This window comes from Neovison vison, chromosome 13 (assembly GCF_020171115.1).
Source record: "Neovison vison isolate M4711 chromosome 13, ASM_NN_V1, whole genome shotgun sequence".
In the NCBI taxonomy this organism is placed as follows: Eukaryota; Metazoa; Chordata; class Mammalia; order Carnivora; family Mustelidae; genus Neogale; species Neogale vison.
This window is the reverse complement of record NC_058103.1, coordinates 11,948,154-11,970,705: the sequence shown is the minus strand read 5'-3', so window position 1 is coordinate 11,970,705 and position 22,552 is coordinate 11,948,154. Positions and strand designations below refer to the sequence as shown.

Below are 22,552 nucleotides of genomic sequence, written 5' to 3'. Positions count from 1 at the left end.
AGCTACTGGAGAAGGCACACCACCAAAGCAAGAGAAGAAGCCAGCAAAGAGAAAAAGTGGGGTGCGGGACACAGGGACAGGAGAGGAATGAGGGGAAAAGCCCCACAAATTGGGAAAGGGGGTCTCCAGGAGCATGGCTGAGACCTAGAGGTTGGGCAGTTGACATCCGGCAGTGTGACTCAGGGTGTCATGGCCAACTCAGCTGCTGGTGGTGTTCCATTGATTTAACCTGAGGACTCACTGCCTGGGGGAGCCTGGTGCAGATTCTTATCTGCACTTGGCTGTCTTGCTCATGTGCTGATGAAGCTCCTTGCCCCGCTCACTGGATAGATGAGTGTGTGCTTTGCCCAACCCAGGAACCGGAGGTAGGCCAAGGTGAATTCAGAGCAAGGAAATTCGGAGGCGCTCACGCCTGTGTATGTGACCTTATTTGGAAACTGAGTCTTTGTAGATATCAAGTCAGGACGAGGCTGTGTTAGATGAAGACTGGCTCCAATCCAGAGACTGGTTTCTGGATAAGAAGAGGGAAATTTGGATACGAACACACAGAGATGAGAAGGCCATGCGAAGACACAAAGACAGACGTACACAGGCACACAGCCAGATGAAGACGTTGGAGTTAATGCTGCCTTGAGCCAAGGAGCGCCAAGAATTGCTGGCAGCCACTAGCAGCTAGAGAAGGCAGGGAAGGATTCTTCCTTCCCAAAAGCCTTTGAAGGGAGCAGAGCCCTGGCCACACCTTGACTTTAGACTAGAAGTCTAGTCTCCAGAACAGAGAGAGAATAAGTTTCTGTTGTAAGCCACCACGTTTGTGGTAGTCATGTTGTGGCAGCCCCAGAAAACTAGTATGCCTAGCTCCATACATACCTGCCCCTCGCTCTTTCCGAACTAAACAGTAACTTATTTAAGAATGTTTACATAGGTGGTAAAATATAAAAAGAAGGAAAGGAATGAATGACAGAAGTCGGGAAAGGGATGTGATGAGGGAGGGACACAGGGAGCTTCTAAGAGACTGGGTGGGGTACAGGAGTTTTCATCTCCTTTTCTTTAAACCATACACACACTCTTGTATGTGTATATACATTGGACAATAAATTGGGGGAGGGGAAGAGACTCAACCAAGCAGAGCACAACCCTCAAGAGGTAGACCAGTTGCCCAATCTGGGAGAGATGGTGCTGATTCATTCAAACTAAATGAAGGTCTGGGGGACGGGAGTCCTGGCGCCAAGGTGAACGTTTAGCAGATCAGAGCCCCTCGTGCTAATGGAGATGAATAATAAATAAGAAATCTCAAAATGATAAATCATCAACCAAAGCTAAATTTACCATTACGACATATGGGAGTGTCTCCTCAGTTACGCCAAGTCTTGAGTGCCTGGCCTCCAGCTAAATGGTATTAGGTCAGACACCGAGCCCTCTGTGGCCATCCCCATCTGAATTATTTCTGCCTCTAATAACCTAACAGGATCTGGCCTTTCAGATGGTCTGTATGAAATGCACTGAATCCCACAGAAAAGTCACTCCTCTCTCTGTATTCATGCAGGTTCGACATTCACTTTGTCCCAGATTTCCTTTATTCCTTTCAACATTTCTAAGTGTTTCTTTCTAACCGACTGAAGGCCCTAGGCTCACGGTTTGACCCGTGACAAGATCTACGGTTATTTTTGTTTTCATTTTATTTGTACGGGTTAACTGATATTAGAATATTTGTGTTTTTCATTTATAATAATACAAAATTTCTTTTAGTAATTTTAAAAAAATCAGTGTAAAGAAAAATACTAAGTAAGTGGTGTATAGTTGGTTCCTGATCTGGAAATAATTGTGAATTCTGTCCGTGGGTTACGGAGGTTTGGAAGACTGCCTATCTTCCTGATTGTAGCAAAACGTTGGCCCCTGTTGATGTACACTTTGTCTTCACCTAATATTCAGTTTTGTCTTGTATCTTTCCATGTAGTATGTATGGAAGGCCCTTAAGGGCAGAATCAGTCGCTTCTCTTTCCTGCGTCCCCCCCCACCCGACCTGGTGGCAGCTAGATGTTGTAGTCACCAGTGAACCGTGGCTGTGGTGTTCCTCTCTCTTAGTCTCCCTTTCTTGCCTGGTACACGCTGGCTCCCCTTCATGCCTCAGGGATGGATGGCACCGGGGGGGATGTCCACTTCCCCCCTGTTCCGGGCATCCACAGGGTGGTAGTCTGAGAAATGCACAAGTTACTTATTTAGTGAAATAAATGACCAGCAAGGGGTCACTTCTTTCATAGAGTCTGGTTCTGTGCTGGTACCTGGAGGGAGAATAGTATGGATTCCAGAAGACAGAGAATGGGGTTTTTGCCCACGAGGAGTCCTGCCCGTCACCTTTTGGAGGAGATGATGGGACACACCTGCCTGCAGTACTGGGGAATGATTTAAAAGAAGCGCATAGTGTGAAATTGTGTGATAGTGGTTTTGGGTGCTGAAGGAATAATTCAGAAAAAGGGAGTGCGATAAAGACCAGTCTAGGCATCTGGCAGGAATTGAAATAAGCCTGAAAGGCACTAGGATTCCTTTCTGTCCTCTGGGTGGCACAGCACATGAAGAGAGGTCTGGCTTTGGAGCCTGTCTCTGTTCTTCTCTACCGCAGGCAGCTGACTTAACCATTCTGTGTCTGTTTCAGCTTGGGTAAAATTGGGAAAATATCTGTACCTAATTCATAGAGTTGGTTTAAGGATTAACTAAGGCGTTGTATGCAGAGAGCATCGTGCCACTACATAGCAAGGGATCAATAATGGGTAGCTAGCGTTATTAATTTATCAACCTTTCCATTTATTTCTACAGCAAAACATTATTGTTGAGTTACCATTTGTCAGCGACTCCCAGGTTTCCTACCAGTGTCTTCAGTACGTTGGATGCTGAGTCCCCTGGCTTGCACTTACGCACGAGACACTGAATCATCAGAGTAACACTAATAGCTGTGGTGACGGAGTCCCTGTTCGGGTGTCAGGCCCTCTGCTAGGTGCTTCGTTACTACGTTGCCTTTAATCTTTATCCCTGTTTTATAGAAGTGAGAGTAGAAGTGCAGAGTTTATGAAACTTGTCCAGGGTCACATGCAGAGTGTCAAGGCTGGGATTTAAATTATCTGCTTTTGGGGCTTTTTTCTGATCCATACTGACTCTTGTTACTGTTGCCCTATATCCATTACGTCATCCCAAATTGAACTTGGCTTCCTCAAAGGGCTTTGCCTTTCAACTTCAATCAAGGGTGCCACCATTCTGCTTGTCACCCACCTCTGAAAGGCTGGGACCCTCCCCCTTCTCCATCCAACCTCTCTGTCAGGTTAATCAGTAAGACTTTAAGTTCAGATGGACCTTTTCCTCTCTGAGCCCTCCTACCTGGCCAGCCCCCCCACCCCCACACTGACTTAGGCTGGACTTGTTTTCAGCAGTTGTTCCGCTGCCCTACCTGTGAGAGGTGAGCTTTACACAATACTTGGATGGACGTTGTTAGATTTTGATAAAGCATTCTTAAATTTTCTAAGTAAAGCACGATAATTTGTTCTTGCTGTGGCTGTTTGTTGGTGGTAGAAGTTCAGAAGGGTCTAACTTCAAGGGTACGGAAGATAAGCTGCTGTGATTACAACTTTCCTTTCCCCAGGGAAAGTGTACTGGGAGGGAACTACTCCATTCTGTTTCTAAAAGTAAAGTCTTTTTCTTTAACAAACGGGACAATTGGATAGTCATATACCAACCAGTGAGGTTGAACACCCTCTTGTGATACACAAAAATGAACTAAGAATGGATCAGTGACCTCGTTATAAGAGCTGAAACCGTAAAACTAGTAAAAGAAAACATAGAGGCAGATCTTCATGAACTTGGATTTGGCAATGGAATCCTTGATATTTCATCAAAAGCATGACCAACAAAATAAAAAACAGACACAGTGGACTTCATCTAAGTTAAAAGCTTTTGTGCATCCAAGGACATTGTCACGTAAGTGAAAAGACAGCCTACAGAAAGGGGGAAAATATCTGCAAGTCATCTATTTGGTAAGGGTTTAGTGCATGGAATCTATAGAAAGAAGTCTTTTTGAAAAAATTTTATTTATTTATTTGACAGAGAGAGATCACAAGTGGGCAGAGAGGCAGGCAGAGAGAGAAGGGGAAGCAGGCTCCGGGCTGAGCAGAGAGCCTGATGCAGGGCTTGATCCCAGGACCCTGAGACCACGACCTGAGCTGAAGGCAGAGGCTTAACCCACTGAGCCACCCAGGTGCCCCATAGAAAGAAGTCTTATAACTCAAAACAAAAAGACGTTTCTCTTTTTTTCCTGCATTTTAAAGATAACATATAATGTATTATTTGTTTCAGGGGTACAGGTGTGTGATTCATCAGTCTTACACAATTCACAGTGACCACCATAGCGCATACCCTCCCCAATGTCCATAATCGAGCCACTCCATCCCACCCACCCTCCCCCCAGCAACCCTCAGTTTGTCTCCTGAGATTGAGAGCAAAAAGACATTTCTTAAAAAGAGATACACAAATGGCAAACAAGCACATGGATATATGCCCAGCATCATTGGTCAGTAGGGAAATGCAAGTCAAAAAACCCCAGTGAGATACCACTCCACATCCTCTAGGATGGCTGTAATTTTTTAAAAGTAAATAAAAGGGAAAATGGTGTGTTGAGGATGTGGAGAAATTGGAACCCTCACCCACTGCTGGTGGGGATGTAAAATGGGGCGGCTGCTGTGGGAAGCAGCAAACATGGAATTACCATCACAACGTAGTGATTCCACTCCTCGGTGCATATCCCCAAGGACGGAGAACAGGTCCGAAACAAATAGACGGACCTATGTGTGCATAGCGGCGCGTCCTCACAGTAAGTAAGCAAAAAGTGGAAACAGCTCAAATGTCTGTCGTGGACAGATGGATAAACAAATTGTGGTATATGCGTACAAAGGAATATTACTCAACCATAGGAAGGCGTGTCGTGTGGCTACAAGCTCTAATACAGAGGAGCCTGGAGAACATTATGCTACGTGAAATTACCAGATGTGTCACCTGTCACCTGTCCATTTGTATAAAATAGCCAGAATAGGTAAATCCATAGAGATAGCACATTGGTGGCTCGAGGGGCTGGGGAGAGGAGAGAATGGGGAATGATGGCTGCCAGTATGGATTTCCTTCGGCGGGTGATGAAAAATGTTTTGGGACTAGATAGAAATCTAGAGACAGAGCCAGAATGACTAGCTGGCTTCTAACTACAGCCTCTCCTCTTTGTTGAGGTCAGAGCCCGAAGACCAGGGATTTCTAACTCCGATGCCGTCAGGGGTCCAGCCTGTGGGGACACTTGTTTGAGGTCGCTGGATTTAAGGCAGCAGAGAGCAGTGGGGACTGGGCAGGACCTACGCTGATTCTTGCCCCATCTCCAACCTGCCGTCCGTCCGTCTTAAGCCATCCGACATTCTCTTCATCACGCCATTCATCGCCTAAAAATCCACTTCCTGTAGCAGAACCTAGATGTCTTTGCTCCCCAGCCTAGAATCTGTGACGCTTAGCAGGTTCCGTATGTACCAGGAAACTGTTACCCTCCTCCCACTCACCCCGTCCCAGCACCTGGAGTTGGGGGTGGGGGTGGGGCGGCTGTTACAGGATCAGACCCCACTGGCTGGGTGAGCGGATGGGCTCACTCTGAATCTTTGGTTTCAGGGCGGCTTAGAAATGGTCCGTGGCTGGGGGCTGCCTCATATAGGGAGTGGTGAGTTTCTTTAGTGCCACTGGCCCAGGAGTTTGAGTGCATATTTGTCTGTTACCTCTGCCGGCAGAGATGGGAAAAGGGGCACAGAAGAATCTGGAAAGAGTTTTGTTATTTGATGAGATGGAGAACGTGTTTTTTTTTTTTTTTTAAATTAGAGGTGTGGATCCGTTCAGCTCAGAGTGGGGAGGAGTGTGTCCAGGGGCTCAGAGAGGGTGCGGAGGAAGGACACCGAGCCCATTAGATCAGGGAGGGGCTGGCACGGTTTTCTCTGTGTTTCCAGTGCTGTAGCTCCTCATCATCCCTCTCCACGGCTGGTTTTTTGAGAAGCACGTAGGACACAGAGACCTGTGGCCCACATCCTTCCAATACGTAACGGTTCAGTGGACAGGCTGGGGGCAGGAAGAGAAAATGACAGCATGTGGCTGACGGGAGGGACCTGCCTGATGGCCTTGCCCGCAGAGTCACCTCCGAGCCCCTCCTTGGTACCCAGAGTACCACCGCCACGGACCCTTTCTTTAGATAGTGAAAGAGTCTGAGCTGTCAGAGAATCTTAAATTGCAAAGACCTGTCAGAGAGGTAGAGTTAGAGCCTTCTTAAGAGCCCCTCAGGGGGAGTCCGTGGAGAACCAACCAACCCAGGAAGGGTCACCCCGCCCGAGTAGGGCTCAGAACTCACGTTTTCATTGTTTACCTAGACAGAGTGGCTGGAGGAACTGAGTCAACCTTTTTTTAGTTGTTATTCTCTCTTCGATGGATTCCTTTCCCCACTCTCTTCACTTGGGCTTGAACAGCAGGGCTGGGGAGAGGCTCCTTCCTTCTCTGAAATCCTGCGTAGAAAGCTCTGAATTCTGGGCCTTTCAGCGTCTGGCCCACAGGAGGCTGGGCTCACGCGGCGCCTTCAGAGCTATCCTGCTTGTGGACATGAAGTTCTGGCTTCCACGCGGCCGCTGCCCTCTTGGAGTTCCTTGACTTAGCTTCTAGGACGTCAGTCAATTAGCGCTTTTGCTTTTTTTAGGAAGATTGGCCCCTGCAAGGGGGGCACATATCCCTGGAACCCCCTGGAGGTGGCTACCTCAGCTACCGTCCTAGGAGAGCCAAGATGGCTCCGCACAGGGGTGCTTTGGTGTTAGAAGCCGGGGGACAGGCCCAGAGTGTAACTGGTTGGGCGCATTAGTTCTTTCTTCCTGGGTCATATCCACAGAAAGCTTTGTGGGTGTAAACATGTGTGTGCCCTTTGACTTCTGTGACTTGTCAGCCAGTTTTCAGTGCCTGGGGTTGAGTTCCCAGGTCAAAGGGAAGCCTCTGTGCCCCAAGACATGTTTTCTTACGGGCTTAAAGAACTTGTAGAGGTTCATGGAAACTGCCCAGACACCGTCTGAAACCTTGGAAATCCACCATGCACCGCCATTCCTTGTAGTCTGAGAGTGGTTATGGCCCGGGGTGCCCAGGCAGACGGGAAGCCCAAGTACGCTCTCCTCAGAAGGGTCGGCTGTGACCTCGTGGCTCCTTCCGGAGGGTGTGAATGGGCTGTACGCCATGAGGGTAAAAAAGGGCTTTTGTGTCCGACTGCCTGCGTTTCAGTCCTGGCTTATTAGTTGGGATCTCAGTTTCCTCATCTTGTGGAAAGGATATGGCAGTGGTACCTACCTCATAAGGTTGTTGTGAGTTAAAGGTAATGCCTATAAAACACTTGGCACAAAAATGGATGCATTGTAGGGGCGTCTTACCAAAAATGGTGGCTCATACCATCAGGCTAGGGTAGCTGCCCAGGGAGCCTGGAGGGGAGGACAAGAGTCTGGCCGGAGGGCTCTGTATTCGCTGGTTTTCCTGTGATTGATGCAGACTTTCTGGTTTCTTCCATGTCTTTTTCTCACCCAGTATTGATCCTCCAGAAGGTGGAGAATGGAGACCTGAGCAACAAGATTCTGAAGATCACTGACTTCGGCCTGGCTCGAGAGTGGCACCGAACCACAAAGATGAGCGCAGCGGGGACGTATGCTTGGATGGCGCCTGAAGTCATTCGCGCCTCCATGTTTTCCAAAGGCAGTGACGTGTGGAGGTAAGATCCAGAGGCTCAGGGTCCGTGCTCCCCAGGTTTATTCTGGGTGCACACACATTTTAGGACTTGGAGAACTGAGGATGCGTAGACTCTTAGGCACCCCAGATAGGTCTAAGTGACCCCTTCCAAGCAATCTCCAGGAATTCACAGGTTGCCATGGGACCATTTCTAATGCCTTCACCTACCCAAAGTCCCTTTAGTGCTGTGGCAGGTACCACCTCTTGGTGATTGCTCTGTAGGAAAGACCGGTAGATCCGAGGGTCAGGGCGTACGCCCATCTCTGATGGTAGGGTGGTGAGTGCACCCGCTCATTCCTGGGAACCTTCCCCAGGGTCATCCTGGCTTCCTTAGCCCCTGTGACTGTGTACTGCCGGACCTGTCCCCACTGCAGGCTCTTCCGCTAATGCGTTTTCTTTGTGTGATCTCTTTTATTTTGGTGGGTTGGAAATTTCTAGTTGTCTGGTTAACCTTTTAGCTGGGGCTCTCTCGGTTGAACAGTGATACAGAAATGGGAGAAGATGGGTCTCAGCCAATTACCCAGAACTGCAGACTTACAGATTAGACCAACCCCCGCGCGCCCAGTAAATATCAGCCAATAGGTCATAAGGACACATGGCTCAAAAAAAATCTTAAAAATTGTCCTTAAAAACAAACAAACAAATAAATATTTTATATATGGATCTTGTCCTTGCTGATGGGAAGGTGAGCTTCTACAGAGTATGCGTCCTCACAGCTATGAGACAGTAGCATCAGCACAGTACACCAAAAGGAAGGACTATAGGTGATCATGTACTTAGTCCATGAATTTGTTTCTTCCCGATGAGTAGTAAAGTGAGCTTGTGTGTGTGTATGATGAATATGTGTATTATTTTTTTAAAGATTTTATTTATCTGAGAGAGAGAGGGAGGGAGAAAGCATGCACGAGAAGGGAGCAGAGGGGAGGGAAAGGAAGGGGGTGAAAATCCCAAGCAGACTCTGCGCTGAGCACGGAGCCCGAGACGGGGCTCAGTCTCACGACCCTGAGATCATGGCCTGAGCCAAAATAGAGAGTCGAATGTTTAACTGACTGAGCCCCCCGGGCGCCCTGAGTATGTGTATTTTAAATAACAGCTTTATTGAAATTGTATACACATATGACAGAGTTCACCCTCGAAAATGTGTAAATCAATGCTTTTTAGTAAATTTACCGAATTTGTTCCAATGACCATTGTCTAATTGCTAGGGCCACTGTAACAAATTACCACAGACCTGGTGGCTTTAAACCATAGACATTTGTAGTCTGGAGGCCAGAAGTCTGAAATCAGTATGAGCAGGGCTCCACTCCCTCTAGAGACTTTAGGGGAGATTCTGTTCCACATAAGGATTCTGGATATTAGGACATGGACCTACCATTTTAGGGCTGTCATTCCAACCACTACAACTGCTACCTGTTTCTGCAATATTTTTATCAGAAACCCAGTGCCTATTAGTAAAGGTCTATTGACATCCTTTACCGATTTTAAAATTGGGCGATTTGTCTTATTTTTAAGTTGAAAGAGTTATTTATATATCCTTAACACGTCCCTTATCAGGTACATGGTCTGCAAATATTTTCTCCCTTTCTGTGGGTCTCTTTCTTTTTGTTTTCTTGATGGTGTTCTTTGAAACACGAACATTTTTAATTTTGATGAGGTCCAATTTATCTGCTTTTTCCTCTGGTTGCTTGTGCTTTTGGTGCAAGGTTATGAATATTTGTACCTATGCTATCTTCTAAGAGTTATAAAACTTAGCTTTTACATTTAGGTCTCTGTTCTGTTTTGAGTTAATTTTTATATGTGATGTGAGGTAAGGGATTTAACTTCATTCTTTTGCCTGTGACCATAGTAGTCCCTCCTTATGAGTAATTTTGCTTTTTTATGGTTTCATTTATTCATGGTCACCTGTGGTCTGGAAGGTCAGATCTGTCATCAGTATACCTAATGCTGTATCACAAAGCCTACGTCATTCACCTCACTTCATCTTAATCACGTCAGCTTTTTATCATCTCACTTCACTGCAAGAAGAAGGGTGAGGGCACCTGGGTGGCTCAGTCAGTTAAGCGCCTGTGTCTGGCTCAGGTCATGATCCAGGAGTCCTGGGATTGAGTCCCACATCAGGCTCCCTGCTTTAGTGAGGAATCTGCTTTTTCCTCTGCATTTCACCCTGCTTGTGCTCTCTCTGTCACTCTCCAGTAAGTAAATAAAATCTTTGGAAAAAAAAAAAAGGCAAAACAAGAAGAAGGGTGAATATAGAACAATAAGATTTTGAGAGAGAGAGCGTATTTATATAACTTTTATTATAGTATATTATTATAATTACTCCCTTTTATTAGTAGTTTTTGTTCATTTCTTACTATGTTTAATTTACAAATTAAACTTTATCATAGGTATGTATGTATGTATAGGAAAAAAATATATAGGGTTCTCTGCTACCTGCTGCTTCAGGCATCCAGTGAGGGTTTTGAAATGTATCTCCCATGGATAAGCGGGGACTCCTGTATCTAGTCTCATTTGTTGAAAAGGCCGTTCTCCTAATTAAATTGTCACCCTTGTCAAAGAGTAATTTGCCATAAATGTAAGGGTCTTTTCTGGACTCAGTTATACTCCACTGGTTTATGTATCTATCCTTATGCCAGTACCGTTGTTCTAATTACTGTAGCTTTGTATTAAGTTCTGAAATTACAATGTAGAGAGTCCTCCAACTTTGTCATTGTTCTTCAAGATGATTTTGGCCGTTCTGGGTGCTTTGTAGGTCCAAATGAATTTTAGGAGCATTTTGTTAATTTCTCCAAAATAGGCAGCTGAGATTTTGATAGGGATTGTGTTAAATCTGTAGATCATTTTGGGGGGTATTGCCATCTTAACAACAGTAAGTCTTCCAATTCATGAACATGGGATATCTTCCTGTTTATGTGGGCCTTTTCCAGTTTCTTTTAGTGATGTTTTATAGCTTTTGTATACTACGTCTTATTTTCCCACATATTCATTACAGGGTGAAGTAACTATTATGAAGAAAAGAGTTTTCTTTCCTTAAAGTATCTGACCAGATTTCATTAGGTTGAACTGGGTTGGGATATTCCAGTATTTTCGACCTACAAAAACAGCAACTTCATAGACTTCAATCTAACACTTTCATTACTTGTCTATAGGCTGATGAGAATAATTAATAATTTAATTAATCTCAGCTATTATTATGAAGAGATCTATAGATGCACTTGAGGTAGAAATGTCTTTCTTTTCTAAAGAGTCCAGACTGTAGGTTAGCTGTGCCCATGAGAGCATTCAGAAACCCAGGTTCCTGAGTCCCCTGGGTGACTCAGTCTGTTCAGCATCCAACTCTTGGTTTTGGCTCGGGTCATGTCATCAGGGTTGTGAGATTGAGCCTTTGTCAAGCTCTGCACTGAGCATGGAATCTAGTTGAGATTCTCTCTCTTCCTCTCTCTTTGCCTGTCCCCTGCTTGTGCTCAGTCTCGTTCCTTAAAAAAAGGAAAAGAAACCCAGGTTCTTTCTGGGTCCCTCAGTGTATTTTCTTGTCTGAACGGTTACACATGAGTGACTTACTTCAGCGTTTATATTCTGCAGAAATAGAGAAAGAGCTTATTCACTGCAAGCAGCTTGGCTTTAAGTTGGAGACAGCCCGGAAGTTGTGCACATCTCTTCTGTACACACCCCATTGCGGGCTCTTGGTTACGTGGGCACACCTGGCTCCCAGGGAGGGAGGCAAACAGGATAACTGTGTGTCCAGCTAAAACTCTTATTAAGGAAGAAGGGGAGAATGGATCTGGGGGAGAGTCAGCCATTTGCCACACTCAGCTTCCAGGCTGCCGCATTTCCTGCAAGCAACGATGTATGGGAACCGATAGATGGGCCTTTAATCCCACCTTCCTTGAGCCTACTTACCTAAGTGGCTCCAAATGATCTTGTACCTTTAGCAGAGGAAGTCTTGTGCCCGTTGCTGTAGGTACAACATGCATACACTGGTAACGATATTTACCACCTATACAAATGCTTACGAGCTAAATGCTGTGCCTCTTTAATAATCTCACAAGAAGTGAGATTATCCCAAAGAATGAGACTATCCCAAAGAAGTGAGACTATCCCAAAGTAGAGGATATTATTTCTTTTTTACAGATGAGGTGACAGAGGCTGAGATCATTTAAGGGACTTTTTAGCCAGGTGGTAGAAGCAAAGCTATGATTAGAACTAGATACGTCTCTGGGTACCTGGGTGGCTGAGTCAGTTAAGCGTCTGCCTTCGACTCAAGTCATGATCCCAGGGTCCTGGGATGGAGCCTCACATCAGGCTCTGGACTCAGAGGGAGTCTGCTTCTCCCTCTCCCTCTGCTGTTCCCCCTGCTTGTGTTCTCTCACTCTCTGTCTAATAAATAAATAAAATCTTAAAAAAAAAAAAAAAGAGCTAGATATGTTCTTAAACTTGGTGCTTGTAGCCCTGCTGCCATCCATATCCTCTTGTTCCTGTACTTTGGGGCGGCTCCTCCAGATGACTGGCCCGCCATGCCTGGCGCCCAGCAGGATGTCCCAGAGCGGGCCCAAGCATGCCTAGGAAGTTGGACAAACCTCATTCCCAAATGGACTTATAACCCATTTACTCATTTAGGAATCGTTTGTTGAATACTAACTTTGTGCCAGGTACTTGGCTGAGCCTGTATCTGTCCCCCACCCCTCCTGGAACTCCCTGGGGTCTGGGGCCTTTCGGCCTCTGCTTTTGCTAGGCGCCCAAGGCCAGCTGAGTCTTCGTGCTTGTCAAGCATGTGGTTCCCTGGGCCTCTTCCACATGCTGTGACGGAGGCTATGTGGGTAGCGGCCCAGGTCCTCAGCTTCACGCGTTTCCTCATCTGCTTGGACTCAGACGCCTCAGGAAGGGTAGTGGACAAGAACTTTCCCTCTGGTTGTGCTGTGCAGGGAGCACAGTGGTTGGTGGTCTCCGTCTGTGGGATGAAGCGGAGGCATTTTAAGTTTTTAAAATTGCAGAAGTAAAATATGTTCGTATGTTCACCATCGAAGAAAATTAGAAAATGTGGATTAAAAAAAAAGGGAAAAAGAAATCACCCATTACCCACTTCTAAAGATAACCTCTATTAATATTTTGGTGCCTTGATTTCTGTTTACATTTTTATCTGCCCATCCCTTAAAATGGGATCATTCTGTTTCATAAACTGCTTTTGGAATACAATATAGTATGAGCATATTACCATATCAGTAAGTATATATATGTGTCAATATATTCATGTATATGTTAATAAATCATCATTTTGAACGAGGTCTAGTTAACAAGAATAGTTTTATGTTACTTTACAATTTACAGAGTGCTTTCTCATGTGGTTGTTCAACTAACTTTGCCCAAGATATTGTTTTTTTTTTTAAAGATTTTATTTATTTATTTGACAGAGAGAGATCACAAGTAGGCAGAAAGGCAGGCAGAGAGAGAGAGAGAGGAGGAAGCAGGCTCCCTGCTGAGCAGAGAGCCCGATGTGGGACTCAATCCCAGGACCCCGAGATCATGACCTGAGCCGAAGGCAGCGGCCCAACCCACTGAGCCACCCAGGCGCCCCTTTTTTTTTAAAGATTTTATTTATTTATTTGACAGACGGAGATCACAAGTAGGCAGAGGGGCAGGCGGGGGCAGGGAGAGGGAAGCAGGCTTCCCACTGAGCAGAGAGCCTGATGTGGGGCTGGATCCCAGGACCCTGAGATGATGACTTGAGCTGAAGGCAGATGCTTAGCCCACTGAGCCACCCAGGTGCCCTGCCCAAGATATTTTTTTAAAGATTGGTTTGTGTATTTGACACAGAGAAAGAGAGAGGGGAGGGGAGGGGAGGGGGGCAGAAGGGAGAGGGAGGGAGAGTCTCCAGCAGACTCCGTGCTGAGCATGGAGCCCGACTTGGGGCTCCATCTCAGGAGCCAGAACCAGGAGTCAGATGCTTAACCAACTGTACGACCCAGGGGCCCCTGTGTGAAAGATTACTGAACAGTGTGGTTTCTGGAATGTGGGGTCACAGCTGATTACCAAGTGCAGAAGCCTGTTTGAGGAACACCTTCTCCTTTCAGGGTGTGTGTCTTAGAGACGAGGTCGGTTAATAAGAAAGCTCATCCCAGTCCAGCTCAGGCGTGGGTTTGCTGTGCCTTCGGCCGGCTGCTGTCCACTCTGATGCTTTTCCTCACTTTGAAAACATGGAGCACCCCTTGCTGACCTGTGACCCCACCAAGTGATGGAAGGGATTTCCATACCCCCGGAGGTGGTTAATTATTGACACGGGGTGCATTCCCCAGGGTTTGGGGCGAGGTTGCAAGGACTCCTGGGAAACCGCTGACAGCACTGTGGGGGCCGGCGGCTCTGCAAGGGGAGGGGCTGGGGCGGAGTTTCAGCTGAGCTGGTACTTCCAGGCTGCTTGGATGTGGTCTTGGAAGGGCCTCTTGACCTTCTGTCAACTCTGGGAGGGCTTCAGTGTAGGTCAGACCTGAGGTAAATCATGTGGACTTGTTCTGGCCCCTCTCCCTGGAGCTCAGACCCCTCCAACGTGTAATTCTTTAGTTCCTTGCTTGGACTGTATTCCTGCCAAAGGAACGCCAAGGCTTCTCTTCTGTTGCCACCTTCGGTTACAGAAATAGAGGAACATTGGCAGAGGAGGACTTACTGTTCACTCATTCCCAGAAAGGCTTCTTGCCTGAATGCTGGTGTCCCTCAGGCTCTTGGCCGACACTGCGGCCTTTCCCTGAATCCCACCCGAGGCTTTCTTGTTTCCGGCCCTTCCCAAGGGGAAACATACAGCGTTCACTAGCCGTACGAAGCTTCTGGAGAAGTAGTGGTTGTGTTATTTATCCCTTGCTGCTATTCTGTGAGGTGGGAAGTGCAGTCTTCATTGCCCAGGTGGGGAGAACTGAGGAACTTCCTTTCCCAGGGCCTCACGGCCATGAGTGGTAAAGCAGACATTGACTCAAGTCTGTCCGAATCTTCTCTGAGCAGCGTTCAACCAGCTCCTCTTAGTTGTGGGGCCTTTCACGTGGAGCAAAACGCAGAAGAACAAAGAAGCCAAGTGAGAGCAGAGTTACCGTCCTTGAAACCGAGAGGGGAGGAGTCCCCGGCTTCTCCCTCTTCCAGGTGGCCTGGGACAGCTCCATGGAAACCGTCCCCGAGCCCGTGCAAGGACAGGAAGAGGACACCTGTTTAGATCTTTGAAATACTCTACTGTCTTTCCAGGTAGTTAGGGCTCCGATGCCCGTCATCTTAGCCTCGATAGAGGAGAGGGGTTCTGGGGGACTTTGGGTTTTAGTTGCCCAGAGTGGAGGCTGGCAGGAATGCCAGGAGCAGACAGCTGGAGGTGCGAGTCACCGTGAGCTCGGAGTCTCGTCGGCAGCGCTGAGGGTTCTCAGAGTCCCTCGGTAGCGGCTGCCCAGCACCACCGCCATCTGGACGAGTCCCCGGAACGGTTTGGCAGGAAGAATAACAGCGCAGTTCTCTGTACCCACGGCTGACTCTCGGGTGCTCAGTGCAGCCCGCAGGCCCGTCCGACCGTGCACTTTCCCCCACACCCACCCCCCAAGCCCTTTACTGTGTGAGCGCCTGCTGTGTCCGCGGCCCTCTGAAGGCAGAGATTAGACTACTGTCCCTGCCCCGGAAGGGCGCATAGGCTGGCACACAGGTAACCGCTGTACACGGCTGCCCACACAAGGGTTAAGTAATACCTGCGAGTGTCAGGGAAGGCTTCCTCGAGTGCCCAGCGTGGCTGCCATCAACCTCAGAGTAAAACCCAGCTCCCCGTCAAGACAAGACCTGCAACCGTCTATCAGGCTTTTTTTTGGTGGTTGAGATACATGAAGAAAGTGGTGGTATTTGGAGGACTCACCGAGGGAAAGCCATTGTCCAAGGAGACTGGCCAGGCCACCTGGCGGGCCGTGTGCAGGGATCTTCTGGGGCAGTGACTGGCCTGCTGCTCTTCTTAGGAGCCAGACCAGGCCATTTGGGATTCTTTGAGGGCAAGACGTGCCCTGTGCATTGCTGACCCCTCTTTCTGGATCTCTGTCTTTCCTTATCTAACAGTCAAGGTTCAGCTGTCTCCTGCCCCCATTCGGGTCTGGCCAGGAGCCCATCTGCTCTTTGTGCACTCATGGTATTTCTCTTGTGACCCATCTCTGTGTTCTAATTGACGTTTTTTCTGTTCCTCTCACTGGTCTCTTTGTGGACAAGGTCTGTATCCAGCATCCTAGTGCCCAGCCTTGACCTTGATGCATAGTAAATCTTTAGTAGATGTGTGAAAGGAATGCATGGTGATGCATCTGAATTTGATCTTGAAAGACAGAGTTTATCAAGCAGAAAAATGGTAGCTGGGGATCTAGAGAGAAGGAACTGAGACTTGGTCCGGGGTCCCTCATGACTTACTTATTCCATGTAGGCCCTAAACTTATCTGAAACTTGCTTTTGTCATCTGCAGAATGGCTACAATATTTATCTTGCAGGTTCATAGTAGAGATTCAAGATGATGTTATAAATGTTGTAGCTCCTCCTACATACAATGTACTATGATGAAATAGGTATTGGGCTTACTTTTTTTTAAATTAAGTAATCTCTGTGCCCAACGTGGGACTCGGAACTCATGACCCTGACATCAAGAGTCATCAGCTCCATCAACTGAGCCATATTTTGCTTTAAAATAACATGACTTTGGGGCACCTGGGTGGCTTAGTCGGTTAAGCATCTGCCTTCGGCTCAGATCATGATCCCAGAGTCCTGGGACCGCACCCCACATCGGGCTTTCTGCTCAGCAGGAGCCTGCTTCTCCCTCTCCCTCTGCCTGCTGCTCCCCCTGCTTGTGCTCTCTCTCTCCCTCACTGTCAGATAAGTAAGTCAAATCTTTTAAAGTAAAATAAAATAACATGACTCTGTTAATTGGAAACTACTGACGAGTATTTTTTTGAAATTTGAGATTTGTGCTGAAAATACAAGGAGAGCCACTGTTCAAACTGTCCATGGCCTTATGGTTGCTTGTCCTGGGAGCATCGCTGTTCCTGGAAGGATGGAACACTACAGGAGTTTTCCTTGTTCAGATTGTGAATTCATAGAATAATGATTCTAAGCTTTGTGCTTCCCATTCTCTGACTCGCAGGACATGTGAAAGGAAAATTCTTCCTGTGGATTTGAAAGGTCGGGAGGAAACTGAGGTCCTCATGGCTGACTCCTTGTTCTGCTCTTCCCGTGTAGGGTGCCCTTGTGTGACTTTCCCCTTCGAATTACACATGGTCTCAGTTAACTGATCGGGGGCAGGAATCTATCCATCTTAGGGGGCATTGAAAAGGATCCGGTGACAGGAGGGAAATCTGTTTGTCGTAGGTGGTCAGCTCTCCACGTTTCTAAAGCTGAAAAAAAATATCTGTGACGAAAGCTAAAGTTTTCTTAAAATAGGAAAAAAATGTGTTCTTGGGATGTGGTCTCTTCTTCCAGAGTATTACGTCAGCAGTAGTAACGACAGAAGAGTATGGCCGACGCGTGCTGATTTAAACCCTCCGAGTGGCTCAGAGACTCTCACGGCCTCCTTGTGAGAATGGAGTTGTTGTTCACACTTTGTAGATGAGGAGTTTGAGGAACAGGACTTTGAAACTAAGTGTGCCCGACTCCAGGGCTTTTGCTTCTAGAAGGCAGGCCCCCTGGTCTCCTGTCTGTGTCCCATTAGTGCATCTGCTCTGCTGGTCTCCCTCCGTGCCAGGGAGAGTGTGGCTAGCTCGGAAAGGCCTCGGTGAGCTCCGTCGGTGAGATCGCATCTGTGGCCGTCTGAGATGGCTTCTGTCTTCTTCCTCTCCTCAGCTATGGGGTGCTGCTTTGGGAGCTCTTGACCGGCGAGGTGCCCTTCCGAGGAATCGACGGCTTAGCTGTGGCTTACGGAGTGGCCATGAACAAGCTCGCCCTGCCCATTCCTTCTACGTGCCCAGAACCTTTTGCCAAACTCATGGAAGGTAAGTGACCGCTGACTGGAGCAAAACTAGAGCAGCGCTTGGGTAGATGTCGGACGATTCGGCCGGGTCCGTCACGGAGAGAGGGGCGGAAGTACAAGTCAGTCAGGGAGGAATCCCTTGGGTGGTTGGAGGAGCCGCTTTCAGATGATGTGGCACCTGCTGCATTGCTGTCACAGGTGTGCCTCTGCCCATCCCCAGGGACTGTAGAACTCCACTTAGTAACTAAAACCCACTACCCAGCACTTCAGTATTTTATTATCTAATACAAAATGAGAAGACATGGCAGCTTCTGTTTTTAAGACCTCCGAGTGTATTACATTTAGAAACGAAGAACATCCGAGACTAGATCTCTAGGAGTCACCTGGTCAAACCCTGTAATTCCCTGAGCGAGAAATCCGAAGCTGAGAGAGACAAAGTGCACTCCGTTAGCTAGCGTGTGAGCCGAGAAGACGTAGCATTCACCCTTCCCGACACCCAGTCCAGGCCTTTCTTTCTTTGCCTCATCATCATCCCAGTGGCGTGGGGAAGGCTGGCTCATTTATTGGTGGGAAACTGAGGTCCGAAGTCCAGTTACCACTGTCAGGACTGGAATTGGGTAGGAAAGTGGTAAGTCCTGGCTGTCGAGCCTTGCGCCAGCAAACCCCTTGGACTTGCTTTTCTGATGCTGAGTCGGCAGGCAGAGTCGGTTGGGGGCAGAACTGCTGCATCTGTTTCCACGTTCACTCTGGTCGTGAGCGTGGGCAGCTTGCTTTCCCCGGCCCTGTGTGTGGTTGCCGAAATCCCCATGTTTCTGTTTCTGGAAGGAAAATTGTGAGACAGTTTCCTGGTAAATAAGGTCACATCATATTCTGTCTTACTCCTGTCTCTGTCCATTGGTGCTTCCTGTCTACTCCGTGTCCCAAACAGACTGCTGGAATCCTGACCCTCATTCACGACCGTCTTTCACAAATATCCTGGACCAGCTAACTACCATAGAGGAGTCTGGCTTCTTTGAAATGCCCAAGGACTCCTTCCACTGCCTGCAGGATGACTGGAAACACGAGATTCAGGAGATGTTTGACCAACTCAGGGCCAAAGAAAAGGTAAATAAAACAAGAAAAAAGGCGCGCATTGAATCAAGTGGGCCTTCCCCACTGGGCCTTCTCCACTGGGGCCTCTGGACCGATTCTGACACAAGCACCTTCCTGCTTAGTTTGAGGTAACAGCACCTGTTTCTTCCCGACGTTACACAGAGAGAGTTCTCCAGGCCTCAGGTGTGTCCTGAAGTGGTAGATATGGTTCCTTTCTTTCTGGGATTTGGCAGAAACCAGTTGGGCGTTGTGAGCCCAAAGTTCTCCACGTGGAGTACCTATTCCACTGTCCAAACCAGAGGAAGAGTGCCACTGGGCAGGCACCAGCAGGAAATCAGAGAGGGTTCTAGAAACCTTTTTTGGTTCCGTAGTGGACTTCCAGAGTGGGGGTTACTTGGAGACAGGGACGCTTCCACACTGAACATAGTCATCAGCACATCCTACCACTGTCTTTGGTATCAGAGTCAGAAACAAAATATGGGCTGAAAATACTATGGTTCTGAAATGATTGGGTGTTTGCATGTTTTTATGAAAAAGGCTAAAGCGTGAACTGACTGAGGAGTTCAGATATTCTTAGCTTACTAGAGATCTGCCATGCGTTTTGGTGGCCATTCCTTACGTGGCTCCTCTCTGGGCCCCCGGTGTCTGAGGAGCAGGGGTGGGGGTGGGGGAGCAAGCGCTTACGTTGCTTCTGCTTGGGCTGGGCTGGATCTAAGGGCTACAGCCAGGGACACGAGCAACAGCCACATGTCTCCTGGCGAATTTCTTTTTTCCCTCCTCGTTGCCCGTTCGGGGCATTTGGGAAGCAACATGATAAGAGGAGCTGAAATTATGTACATCTTTATGGCTTCTCAGTTCTTTCCCTTGAAAGATGTGATGATGGAAGAACCTTTCATCCTTTTTATCCTGCAGTCTTGTGACCCCTACCCCCACCCCCAGCATGTAGGCAGGTGTCACTGTCTTTCTCGTCCAGGGCAAAGGGTCGGTGACTTGTCTGCAGTCACACAGCCAGTAAGCGGGGAAGCAGAATCTTCCTCCTGGGTCATCTGATTCCAAAGCCATCTTCTCTCCAGTATCATTGTTTACCTCAACAAATGACTTAAAAACCAAGATGCCCTTCAATGGACGAATGGATAAGGAAGATGTGGTCCATATATACTATGGAGTATTATGCCTCCATCAGAAAGGACGAATATCCAACTTTTGTAGCAACATGGATGGGACTGGAAGAGATTATGCTGAGTGAAATCAGTCAAGCAGAGAGAGTCAATTATCATATGGTTTCACTCATTTGTGGAGCATAACCAATAGCATGGAGGACAAGGGGCGTTAGAGAGTAGTAGGGAATTTGGGTAAATTGGAAGGGGAGGTGAACCATGAGAGACTATGGACTCTGAAAAACAGTCTGAGGGGTTTGAAGTGGCGGGGGGGTGGGAGGTTGGGGTACCAGGTGGTGAGTATTATAGAGGGCACAGCTTGCATGGAGCACTGGGTGTGGTGAAAAAATAATGAATACTGTTTTTCTGAAAATAAATAAATTGGGAAAAAAAAATCATTTCTGAAGCTCATTTGAAGAGATTAACCTCTTCTTATGCCACATAGCACTTCCCAACCTGGTACTACTTGGCAAGTCAATGAGTGTTCCACAGGGGAATGGACCGAGCTCATGACAGATCTTTTGGGCCCTGGGTAGGGGGAAGGGACCAGCACTGGCTGAGTGATTGAAAAAGGCCATTCCTCTGACCCCTGGGCAGCTCAGTCGGTTAAGCTTCTGACTCTGGCTCCGGTCATGGTTTCAGGAGGACAGAGCCCCACAGGGAGCCGCCCCACTCAGCAGGGAGTCTGCTTGTCCCTCTCCCTGTCCCCCTACTCATGTTCTCTCTCTCTCTCAAATGAGTAAATAGATGAAATCTTAAAAAAAGAAAAAAAGAGGAGGTGCTCCTGTTACTAGTGATGTTCCGAGTAGAAGACCCTCGTGTTGCTGGCTCTTGAGGTTGTCGAATCACTTGATTCATGGTTTTCTTGCTCTCGGTTGGTGAAATTATAAGGGTATCCGCCAGTACGAAAAATGGAAGTTGGTTTTGTCATGGGTAGTTATTAGGAGAAGCCAAACCAATTCTCGTAGCAGCCAGCATTCGTAGAGCACGTACTATGTGCTGTGCTCTGTTGCAAGGCGATTTATAGGAATCCTTATATTGTCTCACATAAGAAGATAATAATTGTCTTATGCAAACAACTGTGATGTCAGTGCAGTTAACTCCATGGTACTTCTAAGGCCCGCGGTAACTCGCCCTGGGCCACGATTCAGGCAGTTTGTTCCAGAGTCCTTGCTCTTAACCATGGTGCCCTGACGCCTGTCCATGGTAAGACTCCTAGTGGGGCAAGTGAGGGTGAGGGATGGATAATGAGCTTTCTCTCCGGGGAGATGCCTCTTAAGTCATTGTGTGCAGTGAGGTGATTGGCATACGAGGAGCCTGATCCCAGATGGGTGCTTCACAAGAAGGAGGACACTCACCATGAGAGGCTGGAGATTTATGGTGCCATTGGCCAGTATTCTGTAAATGTCCTGGTTTCTCATATGAGTCAGCTCATTCCCAGCTTGTCTCAACTTACCGTTTCCAGTATAGCAATGATGGATTTGTCTCTGGACTGGGCTCTGAGTTCCCTCCAAGGAAGGGGCTACAACCCACATCACCCCGTAGATGAGAGCAGGTCCTGCCCATCTAATACAGCAGTGGTACCAGAGCAAGCGCCTGGCAAAGACTGGGAAATGTTTTCTCTTCTCTTTGCTGTCCTGCCACGATCCTTCCAGAGCACAGTGTTTTCCTTCAAGATGAGAGTAGAAACCACATGCCTCCGTGGAGTCACTCACCAACTGAAAGAGGTGCAGAAGACACGCCTCACTGCCTTTTGAGCAATCGCTCTGGAAATACATTTTTATTTGACTACTAGGTGATACCTGGAGGCGGATTCATTTATAGTGGGCACCGTTTAAGTCACATTTAGTTTAAAAACCATCCTTTATAGAATGGGAAAAAATGAAGATACAACCAAGTCTGTAAAATTTAAGTACGTGATAATATTTTCTACCCAAACTCCCATGTTTTTCCAATCATAGGCAATTTTAATCAGTAATCTAGGAACCCTCAGCCCCCGTCTCCAGGGCTACCATGGCTCTGTCCACAGGTGGCCTGGCTGAGCCTGCCCTTCCTGGGCATCCAGCTCCCGGGGCGGTCAGGGATTCCTTTACCAGCCACCTGGGAGACCCGCGCCCTGTCTGGGACCTGGAGTATGGAGGCACCGGCCCTCGAGGGCCCTCGCCCCCCCTCCAACCCGGAGCACCCCCGCTTCTCCGCCATGCTTCCGCCCCTGCAGGAGCTGCGCACCTGGGAGGAGGAGCTGACGCGGGCCGCGCTCCAGCAGAAGACCCAGGAGGAGCTGCTGCGGCGCCGCGAGCAGGAGCTGGCCGAGCGGGAGATCGACATCCTGGAGCGGGAGCTCAACATCATCATCCACCAGCTGTGCCAGGAGAAGCCCCGGGTGAAGAAGCGCAAGGGCAAGTTCCGGAAGAGCCGGCTGAAGCTCAAGGACGGGAACCGCATCAGCCTCCCTTCCGGTCAGTGGCCGGGGCCCTGCGGGGAGCCGGGGACCCAGCTCCTCGAGGCAGGACACTGTGGGTCTCAGAAGTGGGCTGGCCATTCGGGGGACACT

The 22,552-nt window shown here is 48.0% G+C and overlaps 1 protein-coding gene across 3 annotated transcripts in view; it reads left to right on the top strand.

Annotated features, from left to right (window-relative positions):
• The window catches only part of MAP3K9 (mitogen-activated protein kinase kinase kinase 9), a 73,394-nt gene that overhangs the window by 34,398 nt on the left and 16,444 nt on the right, over positions 1-22,552 (top strand). For all 3 annotated transcript variants that reach the window (XM_044232023.1, XM_044232021.1, XM_044232024.1), the window contains 4 exons: positions 7,609-7,789; positions 17,623-17,771; positions 18,678-18,853; positions 22,217-22,457. In XM_044232023.1, coding sequence (XP_044087958.1) covers positions 7,609-7,789; positions 17,623-17,771; positions 18,678-18,853; positions 22,217-22,457 — 747 coding nt within the window. The remainder of the gene's footprint in view (positions 1-7,608; positions 7,790-17,622; positions 17,772-18,677; positions 18,854-22,216; positions 22,458-22,552) is intronic.